At 35.0% G+C, this 15,108-nt stretch overlaps 1 protein-coding gene across 1 annotated transcript; it reads left to right on the top strand.

The window, feature by feature from the left end:
• The first annotated feature begins 1,934 nt into the window (after positions 1-1,934).
• MLO3 (Seven transmembrane MLO family protein) lies at positions 1,935-6,869 on the top strand. Its single transcript, XM_008227129.3, is given in 17 exon segments — positions 1,935-2,306; positions 2,422-2,479; positions 2,627-2,838; positions 2,929-3,045; positions 3,999-4,059; positions 4,226-4,320; positions 4,437-4,511; positions 4,610-4,664; positions 4,667-4,700; positions 5,096-5,145; positions 5,243-5,283; positions 5,394-5,567; positions 5,673-5,708; positions 5,961-6,028; positions 6,154-6,214; positions 6,382-6,522; positions 6,524-6,869. Coding segments are annotated over 17 exon segments (1,650 nt in total). The 5' UTR covers positions 1,935-2,171; the 3' UTR covers positions 6,761-6,869.
• Positions 6,870-15,108: the final 8,239 nt, after the last annotated feature.

Below are 15,108 nucleotides of genomic sequence, written 5' to 3'. Positions count from 1 at the left end.
CGAGACGACTTCCACACTAAATAAGTCATTTGGGACGAAATCTTGTAGTAGCTTTTTCTAATGATGCACAATGTGTCATTGTCATTATCTATATTATTTTGTAATTAGGAATTACGATATCCTTTTCTGAACTAAATATTTATTCTCCTTGAAAAGCTGCACATTCGTGTGAGTTTAAAATTTAGTGTTGCAGTTGAAAAGTCATCTAAAGAAATTCACAAAATATATTTAAAAATGGAGAAAATTCATATGAAATGAGACGGCGACGGAAAAGAACTAACAAAAGTGACAAATGCAGTGTATTCAAATGTAGTGAAGTTCAAACTCAGTTAGATTTTTTCTATCTTATTTGAATACTCGGCAGGCTTGGAATAAAAAGGGCTTCAAATTAGGCGTCAATAACCATTTCTTTTGGTTGTTTTGGGTCTCCCCATGCTCCCCTATTGCTCTTAAATTCCCTACCACTAGGCTAGGTTGATGTGTGCTAGCTGCTAGTTGTCAAAGCTTTCCTTGGTATGTAGCTTTTTTTTTCCCATTAAACTATAACTTCTAGCTTTGCTTCTTCCACAATTATGTAAATAAATAATAAAAAAAATTATAGAATTATAAATTACTCTAAATTAATATAATGTAAGAAAAGAGATATTCGAACTTGAGTGAAAAAAAACGAACTCACTGCCCTAATCAACTGGCGTACATAACTCCCGTCTCCTTTGCACAATCATGTATAGTTGTTGAAAAGCATTAGTACATGTGGAAGAAATTAACATCCCAGCCACGACTAACGAGTAAGGAGGGGCTTCTAGAGGAAAGTATCCAAAGAATTTTGTTAGGCATTTAGTCGAGTTGAGGAGGGGCTTCTAGAGGAGAGAGGAGAGTATCAATTAATGTGCTTTGTAAGTCTGCATGGAAGTTATAAAACGCAACGTAAAAGTCACCAAAAACGGAAAACAAAACAAAAGATGCAATGCAATGAGAATCACTCTCTTATATGGCAATATAAGAGAATCAGGCAGTCTCTTGTGTGTGGACCCAATTTCAATATGTTCATCAAAGTTCAAACCCCACAAAATTCAGACGAGAACTTATAGTTGTAGTCCTGCGCATGCATTGTGACTTTATAACTTACAAGCACGAGGGCCCTTTTTCAATTGCCTTCTCATCATTTCTTGCGACTAAGGTATTTGAAACCATTTACTCTATCCATACTTAAAAATACTAATACAAGATGTCCATGTCTAGTAGAGAATAAAAACTTTAGACCAAGTTAAGCCCTTTTTTACTGGACTAAACTTTATTGACGAATCAGAACGGACAAACACGAAAATTACAAAATGTGGTACTTTTTCAATAAATAAATTGACACGTGTCAATCAAAGAAATAGGGGATAAGGGAAGAGGGACATGTAAATTGGGGATAGCAGATCCCGACTCGAAATATATGGACCAATCATAACTTACTATTTCTCTTCTGATCCGATAATCATTTGGGAGTTTCACTAAAACACCCAAAATGGAGGTTGAAATTATAAAAAAACCCAACACCCAAAACACTTTATAAACACACCCAAAACCATCATTACACACACTCAAAACCCATTTATAAACACACCCAAAAAGTTGACTTTGGGGTTGATTTTGGGTGTGTTTTATGTTTAAATAGTGCTTGAGTTTTTTTATAAATACATGTCTAGAATTGGGTTTATTTATAAATTTGTATAATCATTTTAGTAAGTTGACTGCCCTGGTCAACAAAAGCGAATGCGTGACAAGTCCTAAAGCATTCATGCAGTGACAAAGAAGGTTGCCCAAAATAAATGGAACCACCCGCTCTAACCACCCACACTTGGACGTTTGCGCATCGCGAGGATATGGTTTGCATATGGGACCGAAAAAACTTAAATATAAACCGTGTCAAACCATGTTTAATAGATACGACCTTCCACAGATGCAGGTTTTGCTTAAAGCCTTTGGACTAGAACGCCCAAAAAAAGTCAGAGCAGCACAGAAGATTTGAACATTTCATCTTTCTTCTCTGATTGGCCCCCCTCCTTGGCTTTACTTCCAAGTATTTAAATTCCACAGTTCCCCGTCGGTTCTTCAGCTCATCTCTTCTTTCATTAATTCCTTTCCACCATTGATGCTGACTCTTTTTTCCCTCAAGAACTAGTATGGCTTCTGGAGGATCAGCAGCAGCATCCAGCCGCTCACTTCAAAACACACCCACTTGGGCTTTGGCAACAGTTTGCCTTGTCTTCATTTTTCTCTCTATCTTTATAGAGCACTTGATCGATCTCCTTAGCCAAGTATGTATCTAATGACCCTTCGTAAGAAATTACCATCATATTTGTTTTTGAAATTGATTTCACTAATTACACCCTCCCTTTTTTATTCTTTTTGTTCATGTATTTGATGATGCAGTGGCTCAAAAAACGTAAAAAGAATGCCTTGTTCGAGGCCGTAGAGAAGCTCAAATCAGGTAAGCAAAACAATCGAACCCATGACCTATCCTAATTCCGACCAATTTTCCCGAATGCCTCATCACTTGGACAATTTTGCAGAATGTATGTTCTAATTGATAAAATTTGCTGAATTAGTTTTTTTTTTTTTGGTTGGGTGCATGCAGTGCTTATGCTGCTGGGTTTCATGTCCCTAATTCTGACAGTGTCACAAAGGTCCATATCCAAAATATGCATACCCACAAAGATTGCATATACCATGCTTCCCTGCAGAAAAAGTGCACCCACTAAAACCACCAAAGCACTTGGTTTTGAGTCCGTTCAATTCATGGAAAGAAGACTAGCAGCAACTTCTTCTGAGGATCACTGTGAATCCCAGGTGGATACATAAATTGTTTTAATTATTTTGTTACTTTAATTTCATTTATTTTTATTTTTTTGTTTTATTAAAATGGAATTGAATTTGCAGGGGAAAACCTCGTTTATATCACAAGGGGGGCTCAACCAGCTTAACAATTTCATCTTTGTGTTAGCAGTTATGCAGATTGTGTATAGCGTTCTCACCATGGCTTTAGGAAGGGCCAAGGTATCCTCTCTTTTTTTCTTTTTTTTTTTTTTTTTGCTATAATATATTTTGTGATTAGACAAAGTCTGATGGCTCTCACCCCACTAAACAATACAAAATTATAACTTGGGATGTATGCATTATGTTTATGTAACACGACTTCTAGAATTGTCTTTTTCTTTTGTCTGCTCAAAAGCTCGTAGTAGTCGTTCGTCAAAGATTTCTTCATAGGCAACTAAAAAATGTCTTTGGAACTGGGTGGTCCAGAGAAAAATAAAAGTTGGGTGTGCTTAGAATCACCCAAAACAAATCCGCATAGGTCTCAGCCATACAGGTCATAAGCCCACCCCAGTGTAATTTACTAACTACAAGTCATTGTTTGATCCAACGATTAAGAGATAGAGTATCATTTAATAAGTCCCGCACTGTAGAATTCTACTACTAACTACACCCCCTATCGACAACCTCACCGACCAAGTTTCAGCTAATGCAATATTGAAACTCCTAGAAACCGACTCATTGTACCATTTTAGAGTGCATTCCAACCTGAATCATTTAACAGTGTTTTTGTTTACATTGAAAATGTTGCACTTGGGTGTGTGAAGTCAATTTACGCCACCCCATTGAAAACTTAGGTTAATAGGTAACAGCCCAAAAAGATGAATTAAGATTCGGATCACACACCATTAGTCCAAGTGTCATTCCAAACTAGTCAAAGAAAAATAGTATGTTAAAATTTTAATTATTGCATGTAGGCTATTGGTTTGGTGTTACATATTATTTTATTACATGGTCATAAAATAATATGTGGTGGTCACTTGTGAGTTACACGAGTTAAGAGCCACTTAATTTTTTAATTACAAATTGTTTATCCAGATAAAAATTACAATTAAGGTGCCTTTTAACTCAAATGGTAGAGCACGTCTATGCGTTAAATAATTTTTTTACATTTTTTTTTTGTGACTTAATGACAGATGAGGCGTTGGGAAGCATGGGAAAAAGAAACTCAGACAGTGGAATATCAAGTCGCAAATGGTAATTTAAGATAATAGAAAAGGAGATTCGAACTTGGAACATCGTCTAACAATAATGACATATGATTTAATTCCAACAAACAAATAGTTTTTTCGCGTGTATTTATATTTCAATATAATACAGCAACTAATTCAACCTTTCTTTTCTCTTTATTTTTTTCCTATAGATCCTAATCGTTTTAGGTTTACAAGGCAGACCACATTTGGTCGTAGACATATGACTTCTTGTACAGGAACAGGGACATCTTTTCAAATGTGGATTGTGAGTTTTTATTTATTTAAATTTTTATTATTTTTATTAACATATATGCATCTCTCATGAATCATGATGAGTTTTTATTATAATTAATTAATTATTTGTTAATTATATACATGCAGAGGTGCTTCTTCCGGCAATTCTTCCATTCAGTGGAAAAAGTTGATTATCTCACTTTACGCCACGGTTTCATTTCAGTGAGTATAAATAAATAAATTTATTTATACACAAATTAAAATATCTCATTTTTATTTTTCTTTCTACTTGTGATCATTGTTGATAACAAAATTTTCAGACTCATTTGTCCACAAACAAAAATGCATTCGATTTCCAAAACTACATTCAACGTTCGCTGAGGACGATTTCAGAGCTGTTGTTGGCATCAGGTTGGCAATTCTATCCATAACCCTAAAATTATTTCTAACACATATTTCTAATCACATCGTTCACATAAATATACGAATCCTACATTGCGTGAGATGCATAGTCACAATGTGAGAAATTATAAATGTGACTGAGTTGCATATAAATCCACTGTATTATTGACTACATCTCTCCTAAAGATTATATTCAACTTCTACGGTCCATCCCTATAAATTTGCATCTAATCAGTAATGTGATCGGTAATTAAATTAAAATGATACATGTAGCCTTACTAGAATTATATATATTTGTATTGTTGTGCCCATATGAACCAATCTTACTCCTTTTATAACAACTTAATTACCATATTATTAAATTAATTCATGTTGGCTAATTGTGTGCGTACATCATTTGACAGCCCATTCATGTGGTTTATAGTCGTCATCTTCATCCTTTTGGACGTGCATGGTAAGTAATTAAGCACCATCCAAGTCATTTACTTCTTTAATTAATAAAAATAACTGAATTAATGGTATTAACATTATGAACTTAATTAATTAAACAGGTTGGCAGGTGTATCTCTGGGTTTCGTTCTTGCCACTAATTGTATGTACCAAGTCTAAAGCTTAATTAAACTCTCTCTCGCTCATCATGTTGTTACTTAAGTACTAATTGTTCTCTTAATTAGTAGCTAATTATGTATTATGTGTTGGTAGATAGTGCTGGTTCTTGGAACCAAACTTGAAGTAGTAGTTGCACAAATGGCTCATCAACTTCATGATCAGCATAACGTGATAAAAGGAACTCCTTTGGTGCAACCAAAGGACAGTCACTTCTGGTTCAGTCAACCACAGTTCGTCTTGACCCTTGTACATCTCACTTTGTTTATGGTATAATTGATCTTCTTCGTGATTAACTCCATAACTAATGCTTGATTACCCTAAGTTAATTCTTATGATCCGATCATCCAACTGATTTGCTTTCGTCTTTTCCAGAACGCATTTGAACTTGCTTTCTTCATTTGGGTCACGGTGCGTCGCTATTTCAACTTGAACTAATCATGTTCGTTTTATTTAGTATTTTAACATGTCCCTTTACAAACATTATGTTATCATATTGTTAATTTGAACCAAACTATTAATCATGTGAATTTTTATATGAATTTGTGTTCAAATTAACAATGTGACAACATAACATGTCAGACTGTTTAGTAAAAGAACATTATTCGTGTTCAGTTCACTTAAAACATTTTCTTTACCTCTCTCTTTTCTTATTAACTTCAGCTACAATTTGGGATACACTCTTGCTACCATGAACACATACAGATTATCATTATACGGGTGGTCTTAGCGTAAGTGCCATGCTCATCTTCCATGGTGTGTTTTAATTACTCTTCATTTACATATGTTGCCGCTACACAGATTTGGTAAAATTTTAAATTAAGCTGCCTAATTAATTGTTGACGAATTTCTGCAGGGTCACTGTTCAAGTGATGTGCAGTTACATTACTCTTCCACTCTATGCCCTAGTGACTCAGGTGTGCATTCCTACAGACATGAACATATAGGTTTTTTCTCTTGTCGGATAATATGTTACATTGTGTTCCCAAAGGATTAATTTGAGCCTCACCAATGGTTAAATTAATAGTTTCGATAACATAACATGTTAGATTATCTGATAAGAAAACGTTCTTATTTCCTGTAGATGGGATCAAATTTCAAGAGTGCAGCAGTGCTTGAAGAGCAAACAACAAATGTTATGAAGCAGTGGCACGCTGAAGTGAAGAAAAAGAGGAAAAAGAAACAAGACTCTTCACAATCTGGCCATGACGAAGATTCTACTACCTGTAGGAAGCAGTAGGGGAATCACGAACTCCTTGGACTTCTCTTCTCATCGCCGGCAGCTAACTTTCGCAGAAATCACCCAAAATTTTCCTGGAAACACTGAGATTGTTGATGACAACCAAGAAATTGTGGAAGATCATCAACAAAGAGTAGGGCAAAATGAAATTGAACTAGCTAGTAATGTTTCATCTAGTGAGGTACATAGAGAAATGCCGGAAGTGACCACAACACAAACTTGAACAAAAACTCTTCTTTTGTTGACAAAATACCTATATAAGCAAAACAAAAGCACATCAAAGCAAGTATGATAAATAGGATTATTCCATTAGAGGATTGTGATTTCTCAAATCAATTTGACCATACCTATGTAATTGCTAGTGTTTTTGTTTTTTTTGTTTTTTTTTTCGTTCATATTTCGAGTACTTTGTTATCTACATGTATATATTTTTTGTTACATTGGGAGGAAAGAAACCTTGGGGTTTCAATCTTGGGTGCCAAGTAAGGGGGGAAGGGGGAGGGCCACAACAACTGTGGTAATCCCCGTTCGACTTATCCATGTGTATCTTTTAATTGATGGCCAAGTCGGTAACTTTTATAATATAAAATAAAAATCTTTGAAAAAGAAGAAAAACTTTATTGCAAAAAGAAATGTAATTTTTATTCAGGTTCAATGAAAAGAAATACATGAGCAATTGAGCTTGTTGATAGGCGGGGCATCTTCCCACCGAATCGAACCAAGAAGAAGCCGTAGGGTTAATTTTAGGGATTTTAGCTCGTAAAATTGAGTGAGCTTCAAACTTAAGATCACTGGTCTGCAAATCACGATCGTCTTTCACTAGACTAGATGATGTCATGTTGATAATGAATTGATACAGTTAAAAAAAGGTGTTTCGATATTTATATATTAAAAAAGAAATAGCAAGTAAATAAGATTAAAAATCTTTACATAATTAATGACTTTGAAAAAGTGACCAAGGCAAGAAGCATCAATCTCCAAAAAGAAAGCTGCTAGAAGAATCGACATGGAACACAGTACAAGATATGAGACAAGAGCAGTGCCCATTTGCAGACAATAAATGGAGAGGCCCACAGGCCCAAAGGCAGATCGAAAGCACCAACCATTTTGGTGTGAAAATCAATCAATCAATCAATCAAATTTGGTGCGACAAAACATAGTTAAAGTTGGAGACCCACTTGTGAAGAAATTATTAAAAACATGTTGGAGCTTAGTTTTCAGCCTTATTTGACTCAGATTGTTCATGTTGGGGCACCCATTGCTGCGACAAACTTACCTTAAGCTTTGGTGGTCAGAAAGTTTAACAAAATTGCAAGAGATAGCTTTTAAGTAATTGGTTCTCTTTTTTTTTTCTTTTTTTGTGTGTTTATTTTATCAACCAATATTTTAAAATGTTAAAAATAATTTAATTACTCTGAATCTGAAGTCATACTTCTATTTCATTGCCAGTCATGAAGTTGAATGTGACTCCAAATTCAGACATTGGAAAAACCTTGGTGTAAAGATGGAGATGGACAGTTGGGGAAGAGATTAGAGAAGTGGGGGTTTTCTTTTCTCCCCATATAATACTTCTTTTAATAATTTTCGCTACAATTTCAAGTTTGATGACAAATTAAAGTGATTTTAGAAAATATGACGACAAGAATTATAGTGTAATCTAAGTCTCTCATAAGAGTCGACTGAGACAATCGCTTCGGATGCTTAGCTAGACTAAATAGAGCCTCTAATTCATATCAAACTCCATATATTGCCCCAAGTTTTAAACTAAACCCATCATCCAAATACTCCATAACTCTCTATTTTATAAAACTTCCAAATGATTCCATTTTATTTATGTGAATATGCATGAGTCCATTTCATTTTTTTATCTATAAGACATTGATATCGATATTTTATTCATTAACAGATCATTGAGAATTTACATCTTAAAAAAAGATATCTTGTGTTTTTTTTGGGGGGGGACAGTACTATATTCCCAAAAATCTCAAAGGTGATCGACTCTGAAATAATCAAACTTTTGCTCTAAAGATGGGAATAAGTATTCTAATGACTTGAGCTAGAAGTCTTCTACGAACATAATTTAACTATAAGCTTAGGATGTGTGAAATCGAACGAGAACATGCCATGTGATGAAGTACTTTTTGGATTTTCTTTAAAGCAGTTAATCTGCTATTCTAATTGAGATTTGTTGTTTCTACATATATTCATGAATCATGACTCTCAGTCTCCCTCTCCTGCCCACACATCTCTCAAATCATGGTCGCATAAGAAAGGGCTCATTGGTTCCTACATGTCTGATGAATTCCAAAACACACATATATATCCAAGCATAAATAAATTTATTTAGGGTTAATTTGTTAAGTACTATGTAAGGGAATGGAAACAAATTCTTTATCATACCCTATATATGCTGGAGCATCGTACCAAAATGTGGCTTTTGGTTGCATGCAGCAGACCAGACCAGCCAGACCAAACTGGCCCCTTGATTCAACCTTAATTAAACTCTTCCTCTGAAAATTATAAAAGGGATTAGCTGCCAACAGGCTGTCCTCTCTCATTTACTCTTTTTTTGGTTTAATAGCAAACTCTATACAATTTGCTGCTTGCCTGTTAGTTACTGATACATATGACAATTTTTTGAAGAAAAAAGAAAGAGAAACTTGGAAATCTGAGAGATCTTTTTAGGGAGAAAAACTTGGTTGCAATGATGGGGTTAGCACACCCCGACATCGGTCAATAATGTTATACCACGTTGGAAGTGTTATCATGCGTGTCATAGTATTATTGATTGGGGATAGTAAAATAATGTTATCACCTCTTATGAAAGTCGTTCTTTTTTATAGGAGGGTACGTGCCGATTAAAATAAAAAAAATTAAGGAGAAGAGAAGTTATTATGACGTTGATTTTAGTTTTTGAGTTACTGCACATCAAATTATATATCAATTTTCATCTACTACTACTCGTAGGTTTTGGAATCAGGTGATATAGATTGGGTGTAGGCCCTACTTGGCTCTTGTTTAATCTTTCTTTTATCAATCATCATTAAGTGATAATAGAGAGTCTAAAACAAATCTTAGCTCCAAACAACAATATCTTCTTATCTATAATTGTGTTTTAATTATATTTAGTATTATCCATAAAGTATGATGACTCTGTGGTCACCTTTTCTTTCTTTTTCGATTGTTATCCGTGACTCTTGTTGTGATGCCCAAAATGCAAGCTTGTAATCATGGCATGGGGATACCATTTGCCTCCCTAAACCCTTTTGTCTTTTGGATGGAGAAACAAACAAGTAATTAACCAACAGATCTCTAGCTAGAACCCTTCAAAATATATAAGATCTCCAACACCCAATATACATATTTTACCTTCTCTCTCTCTCTCTCTCTCTCTCTCTCTCTCTCAAACAAATGATTAAATGTCAAAAGTTAACAAATTAATACCAAGCAAATATAGCATACAAAATATTTTATAAATACTTACGTCAAACAACGTCAAACACATAATAAAAGTGTAACACATTAAAACAAAAAGCATATTTCATAAAGATGATATGCTACTATAACATGTTAAAACGTGTTTGAAGAGTATAGTACGTAACATGACGCGTTAAGTTAACATAACATTGAAGGAATATTAACCCAGATAATAGTTTTCTTTTCGCTTTTTGGATCAAAAGCTAATAGTAATCTAAAAACAGGTTTTTAGTTTTACTTTAAGTACTTAATACAGTGAAGGAATGAGAAGGTAATTCGAATATTTCCGAAAGCGGAAAACCCCACCAATTTTGGTGGGCACGTCAACCAGCCCTCATCTTTGGCTGGCCCTTGCTAGCTACTAGCTGCTAGTAGGGTCACTCCTGTGTCATTATAACACAGAGAGAAAGAGAGAGAGAGCAGACATGGACATATGAGAAAAGGGTACGATGAATGCGGGAAACAAAGAAAGAAAGACGATGATCATGAGAAGCCAAAAAGCTAATTAAAGTTAAAAGAAAAGACCAACGACATCAACAGACAAACACAAATTGATTAAAGTCGAAAAACAAACAGTAACAGTAGTGATGTGATGACCATACTGAGAAAAAGAAAAGAAAAAAAGATGTAATGGATGGAGTGAGTTAATTTGGTCAGTTTTTTTGATTCGTGAGTAGTATTTGTCAAGCTGTGAGTGGAAGCAGCAGAAAAAGCAACCGGCATGACTCTCGAGGGTTTCTTTCATCTCTCTTCATCTTTTCTCTCTTTTTTTCTTTCTGCAGATACAACAAGTAAATCGACTGCTGCCCTAGCAGCTGATGACACACAAATATCAAACCCTAGAGGATGACACTTGGGCTGTGCCTTTTAATAAAGTCATTCTAATTATATTAAGCGACAAAACCCTCGCTTTGACATCTCAGTATCTGAATCATCATGTTATCCAGCTTTTTTTTTCTTTTCTTTTCTTTTCTTCTTTTTCCTTTTTACACATTTAACACACTCACCATCTATATATTTTATCATTCTATCAATTAATCATCCTATTCCTAGCTACATGTTTTTTATTTTTTTATACATGTTTTAAAGTAATCAAGTTTGGAGTTAGTTATCCTAACCCTAAAGTATTCACCTGAAGTATACTTGTGCATTTGCTGTTAGTATCTTAAATGATGAATTCAAAACACGGCGCAAATAGTGTTAATTTATTCGAAATGCCACATTAGCATATCATGCGGTGTATTAAATACACCCAAATATTCTTCTAATTAACTTATTTAAAGTCAAATCCGACCGATTATTCGACTAGTTTGGCCGGTTTTCGGTCCCAGTTGCCTAGCCTAGTACAAACATATTAAACATTGGGCAAATCATGTGTAGCAATAATGGAGGATGGGGCAATCGTATACTCCGCCAGTGGAAATGATAGTTTTTTTCCACAATAGTTGTACATTTTTTATATTATCATAATCACCATCACCGTAGAAACCTAGGTCATGCAAACTCCTGATAAATTAAGCGGTTTATAATTTTATTTAGATCCACCTCAGGGTTCCAGATATAGTGCAAAAATATACAATCTGAAATTGACATATATGTACCTGCATCAAAGTTACAAAAGGTAAAGATCGGGCTGTAAATTTATTTTCTTGATAATATTTTCCGTTTAAGGTTCTTTTGGTATATCCTGATTCGGACCAAGCCGAACAAGTCTGATATATCTACATATGCCCCCCAGCCCAAACGGAGAGACAAACAGTCTATGTGATGTCCATTTCAAAATTGTCTTTTATGCTTTTCTTAACACGTGAACCCATGAGAGAGAGCATCTCCTGACCTGAAAAAAAATAGAAAGTGGTAAGCTTCTCAAAGGCATTCAAGGATACATCAGTTTGATCATTCTTGTATATGGTTTTGTAATTTTCCCTCTTTTCGGAATAAAACTCGATATATTCGAAAATACAATCCGTCGAGGATCTTCTTCGCATCACCACTTTGTTGTTTAAAAAAAAAAAAGAACACATTTTATTGATGCCTATACAAAAAAGGGTTAGGTAACTTAGGTCCCAAAATGAAATGCATCATGCATCTCATCATACATCAATGTCAATGGGAATGGAGGCTTATTCAGATGATGCTTCTGCTTTGAGACAATGGAGTAAATACGAATGCCCATATATTTTGAGATGCCTTAAATGCATGCATGCATGCTATGGTTTCCATTGTTTTGGTAATAATTCTATTCTCAAAAAGGAAAAGAAGCTGTGGCTGCAATTGTTTTGTCCATACTATTTTGTCACAACACTGTATTTGTTGGCCAAGTTGCATTGCTACTTTCGCTACTCAGGTACAAAATTCTCCGTCCACTTTTGGAATCTATTGAAGACGTGTCAAATTCAATTTGGTAAAGCATGGTGGCAGCCCTTTATCTAGGCTTAGGGTTGATTGAATCCTACATTTTATTTTTTTGGGTTCTTCAAAAAGGTTATTGCATTTTTTATTATTGAAATAATAGGATATTTATATCGAGGTAATTCATCCTCAACAAAGTTCCGTCATAAGAATGGACTAACCACACTTATATATAAAACTAACCATAAATATGTGACTCAAACCTGAAATATCCTCCAATTATGTGGAGATAATTATTGGAAGACGAGACAACATACACATTATCTTGACTAACTGAACCGATTAATTTGATTGACTAATTAAATTGCTGGTTTGAACCATCATAATCATATGCGGGAAGAGTCCATTGACAATACAATAGAGCTTCGTGACAAATGAACAGGGCGCGTGATGTCCGTGAGAAGAGGAGGGGGACAGCTTCGTAAATGCTCGTGCGCTGCACATGTCAGTTTCTCAGAAGTTTAACGGAGGAGCAATCGGTAAATACAAAAACCCCTGTGGACAAATTCGGTATATCAAAAATCGAGGCGTGTGAGAGAAAGAATGTATGTGTGGGGCAACGAAGCAGCGCCAAAGGCGCAGGCCAAAAGACATCGAAATCTCCCACACGCGCTCTTCTCTCAAGACCATGCGTCAGACTGAATAATCCATAATCGTGTAGTACACGCGCTAGAAGCAGAGTGAGATAAAGGGTCGGGTGCTGTGAGAAAAATAAGAGAGAAAGGGTTGATAAGACTTGAGATGGAAAAAAGGGTGTGTGGACTGAGCAGGGAGGGGGGTGTGATGAGTCAGTGAGTCCTAACAACTAACAATAACAACAACAACACTCCCACCATATTTGCTGCCAAAAGTCACAAGGGCCCCCTCTCTCTCTCTCTCTCTCTCTCTCTCTCTCTCTCTCTCTCTCTCAACTTCTTTTTTGTTTTATTAATGGCCTCTTTTCTGATATGGTATCTCAACCATAAACTGAATTAGTGAGTTATACATTCAACATAAAACTGAAATTTTTTTGAAAAGATCACCACTTAATTTGAGCATTTTTTGGACCATTTGCTCCGTCACTCTTATATCTTAATATACAACCTTCGAAAAGAAAAAAAGAAGAAGAAAAAAAGTAGTTTTCCCATCTCCCATTTTCTTGTTTCATCTTGTTTTAATTGTGACATTTAAGAGCATGTAATTTATTTAAAAACATTGGCAAAAAAAAGAAAAGAAAAGAGCATTTAATTTATTTAAACTTAAAACAATCCCAATTAGTTAAGTCGGTAAAACAAATAGGTTAATAGAAAGATGACTTGGAGCGACACATGTTAAGAACGTATATTTGTGAAACAGATATTGTGGGTCGGTTGTTAAGCACTTTGCATGTGACATGTTTAGCTCTATTAGGCCCAATTATTTATATGTTTAGCGCTATTTTGTTTAGTTTAAATATTTTTTTAAAATCTAACGGTTTTGTGTAGTGTACATACAAAGTAGTTACTTTAACTTAAAAGAGTAAAGGGTGAGATGGTTTAATTCCTTACTATACATGGTTTGGGACCTGACTTAAACTTAGAATTTTAATTTTGAGCTCATTTCTATTTTGTATCTCTTACATCTATGAGAAGTTGAAAACAAGTAGAAATTAATTTAAATGGGAGCATATATTTGCGAGTGATATATATTATTTTCTCCATTCATAGATGTGATTAGTTTCATCTTGTTTTGTTTTCCTTAAAAAAAGAATGTTTTAATTAAGAAACTCAAGCAGATGTACATTGATCTTCAAGCACGAACGTTTGATTAAATTGAAGCTCCTCTTTCCAAACACAAAATATAAAAACAAAAATTGCAAATCTAGCAATTGTACCAACAACACAACAATTTGGCTCCCAAGGTACTCTCATCTCTAATTTTTACTGATTTCTTTCACGTTTATATAAAGAGGAAGAAGAAAAGAAAAAAAAGGAATGGAAACCCCTTTTTGTCTATTCTTTTTTACTTACTAAACCTTCCTTTTGTCTTTGGTGGAGGACCTACGTCCTACAGTGAAGGAAAATTACTAATTAAAAGGAAAAAAGATAAAGCCAAGAGGCAGAGCAAAAGCAGAGAGGAGAGAGAGAGAGAGAGAGAGAGAGGGGGAGAGTGTTGGTAGTGTAGTGTCTTAGCCTGTCCCCCCCACCCAACACAGTCCCTCTCTCTCTCTCTCTCTCTCTCTGTTAAACAGTCGAAGTCGAAAAGCCCATCACCACATTGGCTTTTTCCGCCTTTTGTTTCTGTGTTCCTATGCAATTGTCTACGTCTGCTGCTTCTTCTGCTCCCTCTTCTCAGTACCTGCAAATGGGGGAGGAAATGGAATCATACTTTGAATTTCTTGTTATCATTTGATGCCCTCTTCTCTCTTTTTTTCCCTTCTCATCTTTCAGCCTTCTCTGCCTCAGTTCACTGACTACTGGGTTTTCCTGCAAACCAAATATGAATTTCTTCTTCTTTTATCTTCATCTGCTCATACCACACATTCCTCTCCTGTTTTAGCTTTGTGGGTACCCCTCGAAGTATGAGAATTTCTTGACATGATTTGACCTCATTTCCAATTTTCTATTTTTGCTTTGTGGGTACCCTTTATTTTTCCCGTTTGATTTCTCATTTTACTCTATTCCCCATCTTTTGTTGTTTTCAATTTCTTGCTACTTCTGCTGT

This window comes from Prunus mume, linkage group LG1, assembly GCF_029339155.1.
Source record: "Prunus mume cultivar Tortuosa linkage group LG1, ASM2933915v1, whole genome shotgun sequence".
In the NCBI taxonomy this organism is placed as follows: Eukaryota; Viridiplantae; Streptophyta; class Magnoliopsida; order Rosales; family Rosaceae; genus Prunus; species Prunus mume.
The sequence above is the reverse complement of the archived record's forward strand: the minus strand, read 5'-3'. Positions and strand labels throughout refer to the sequence as shown.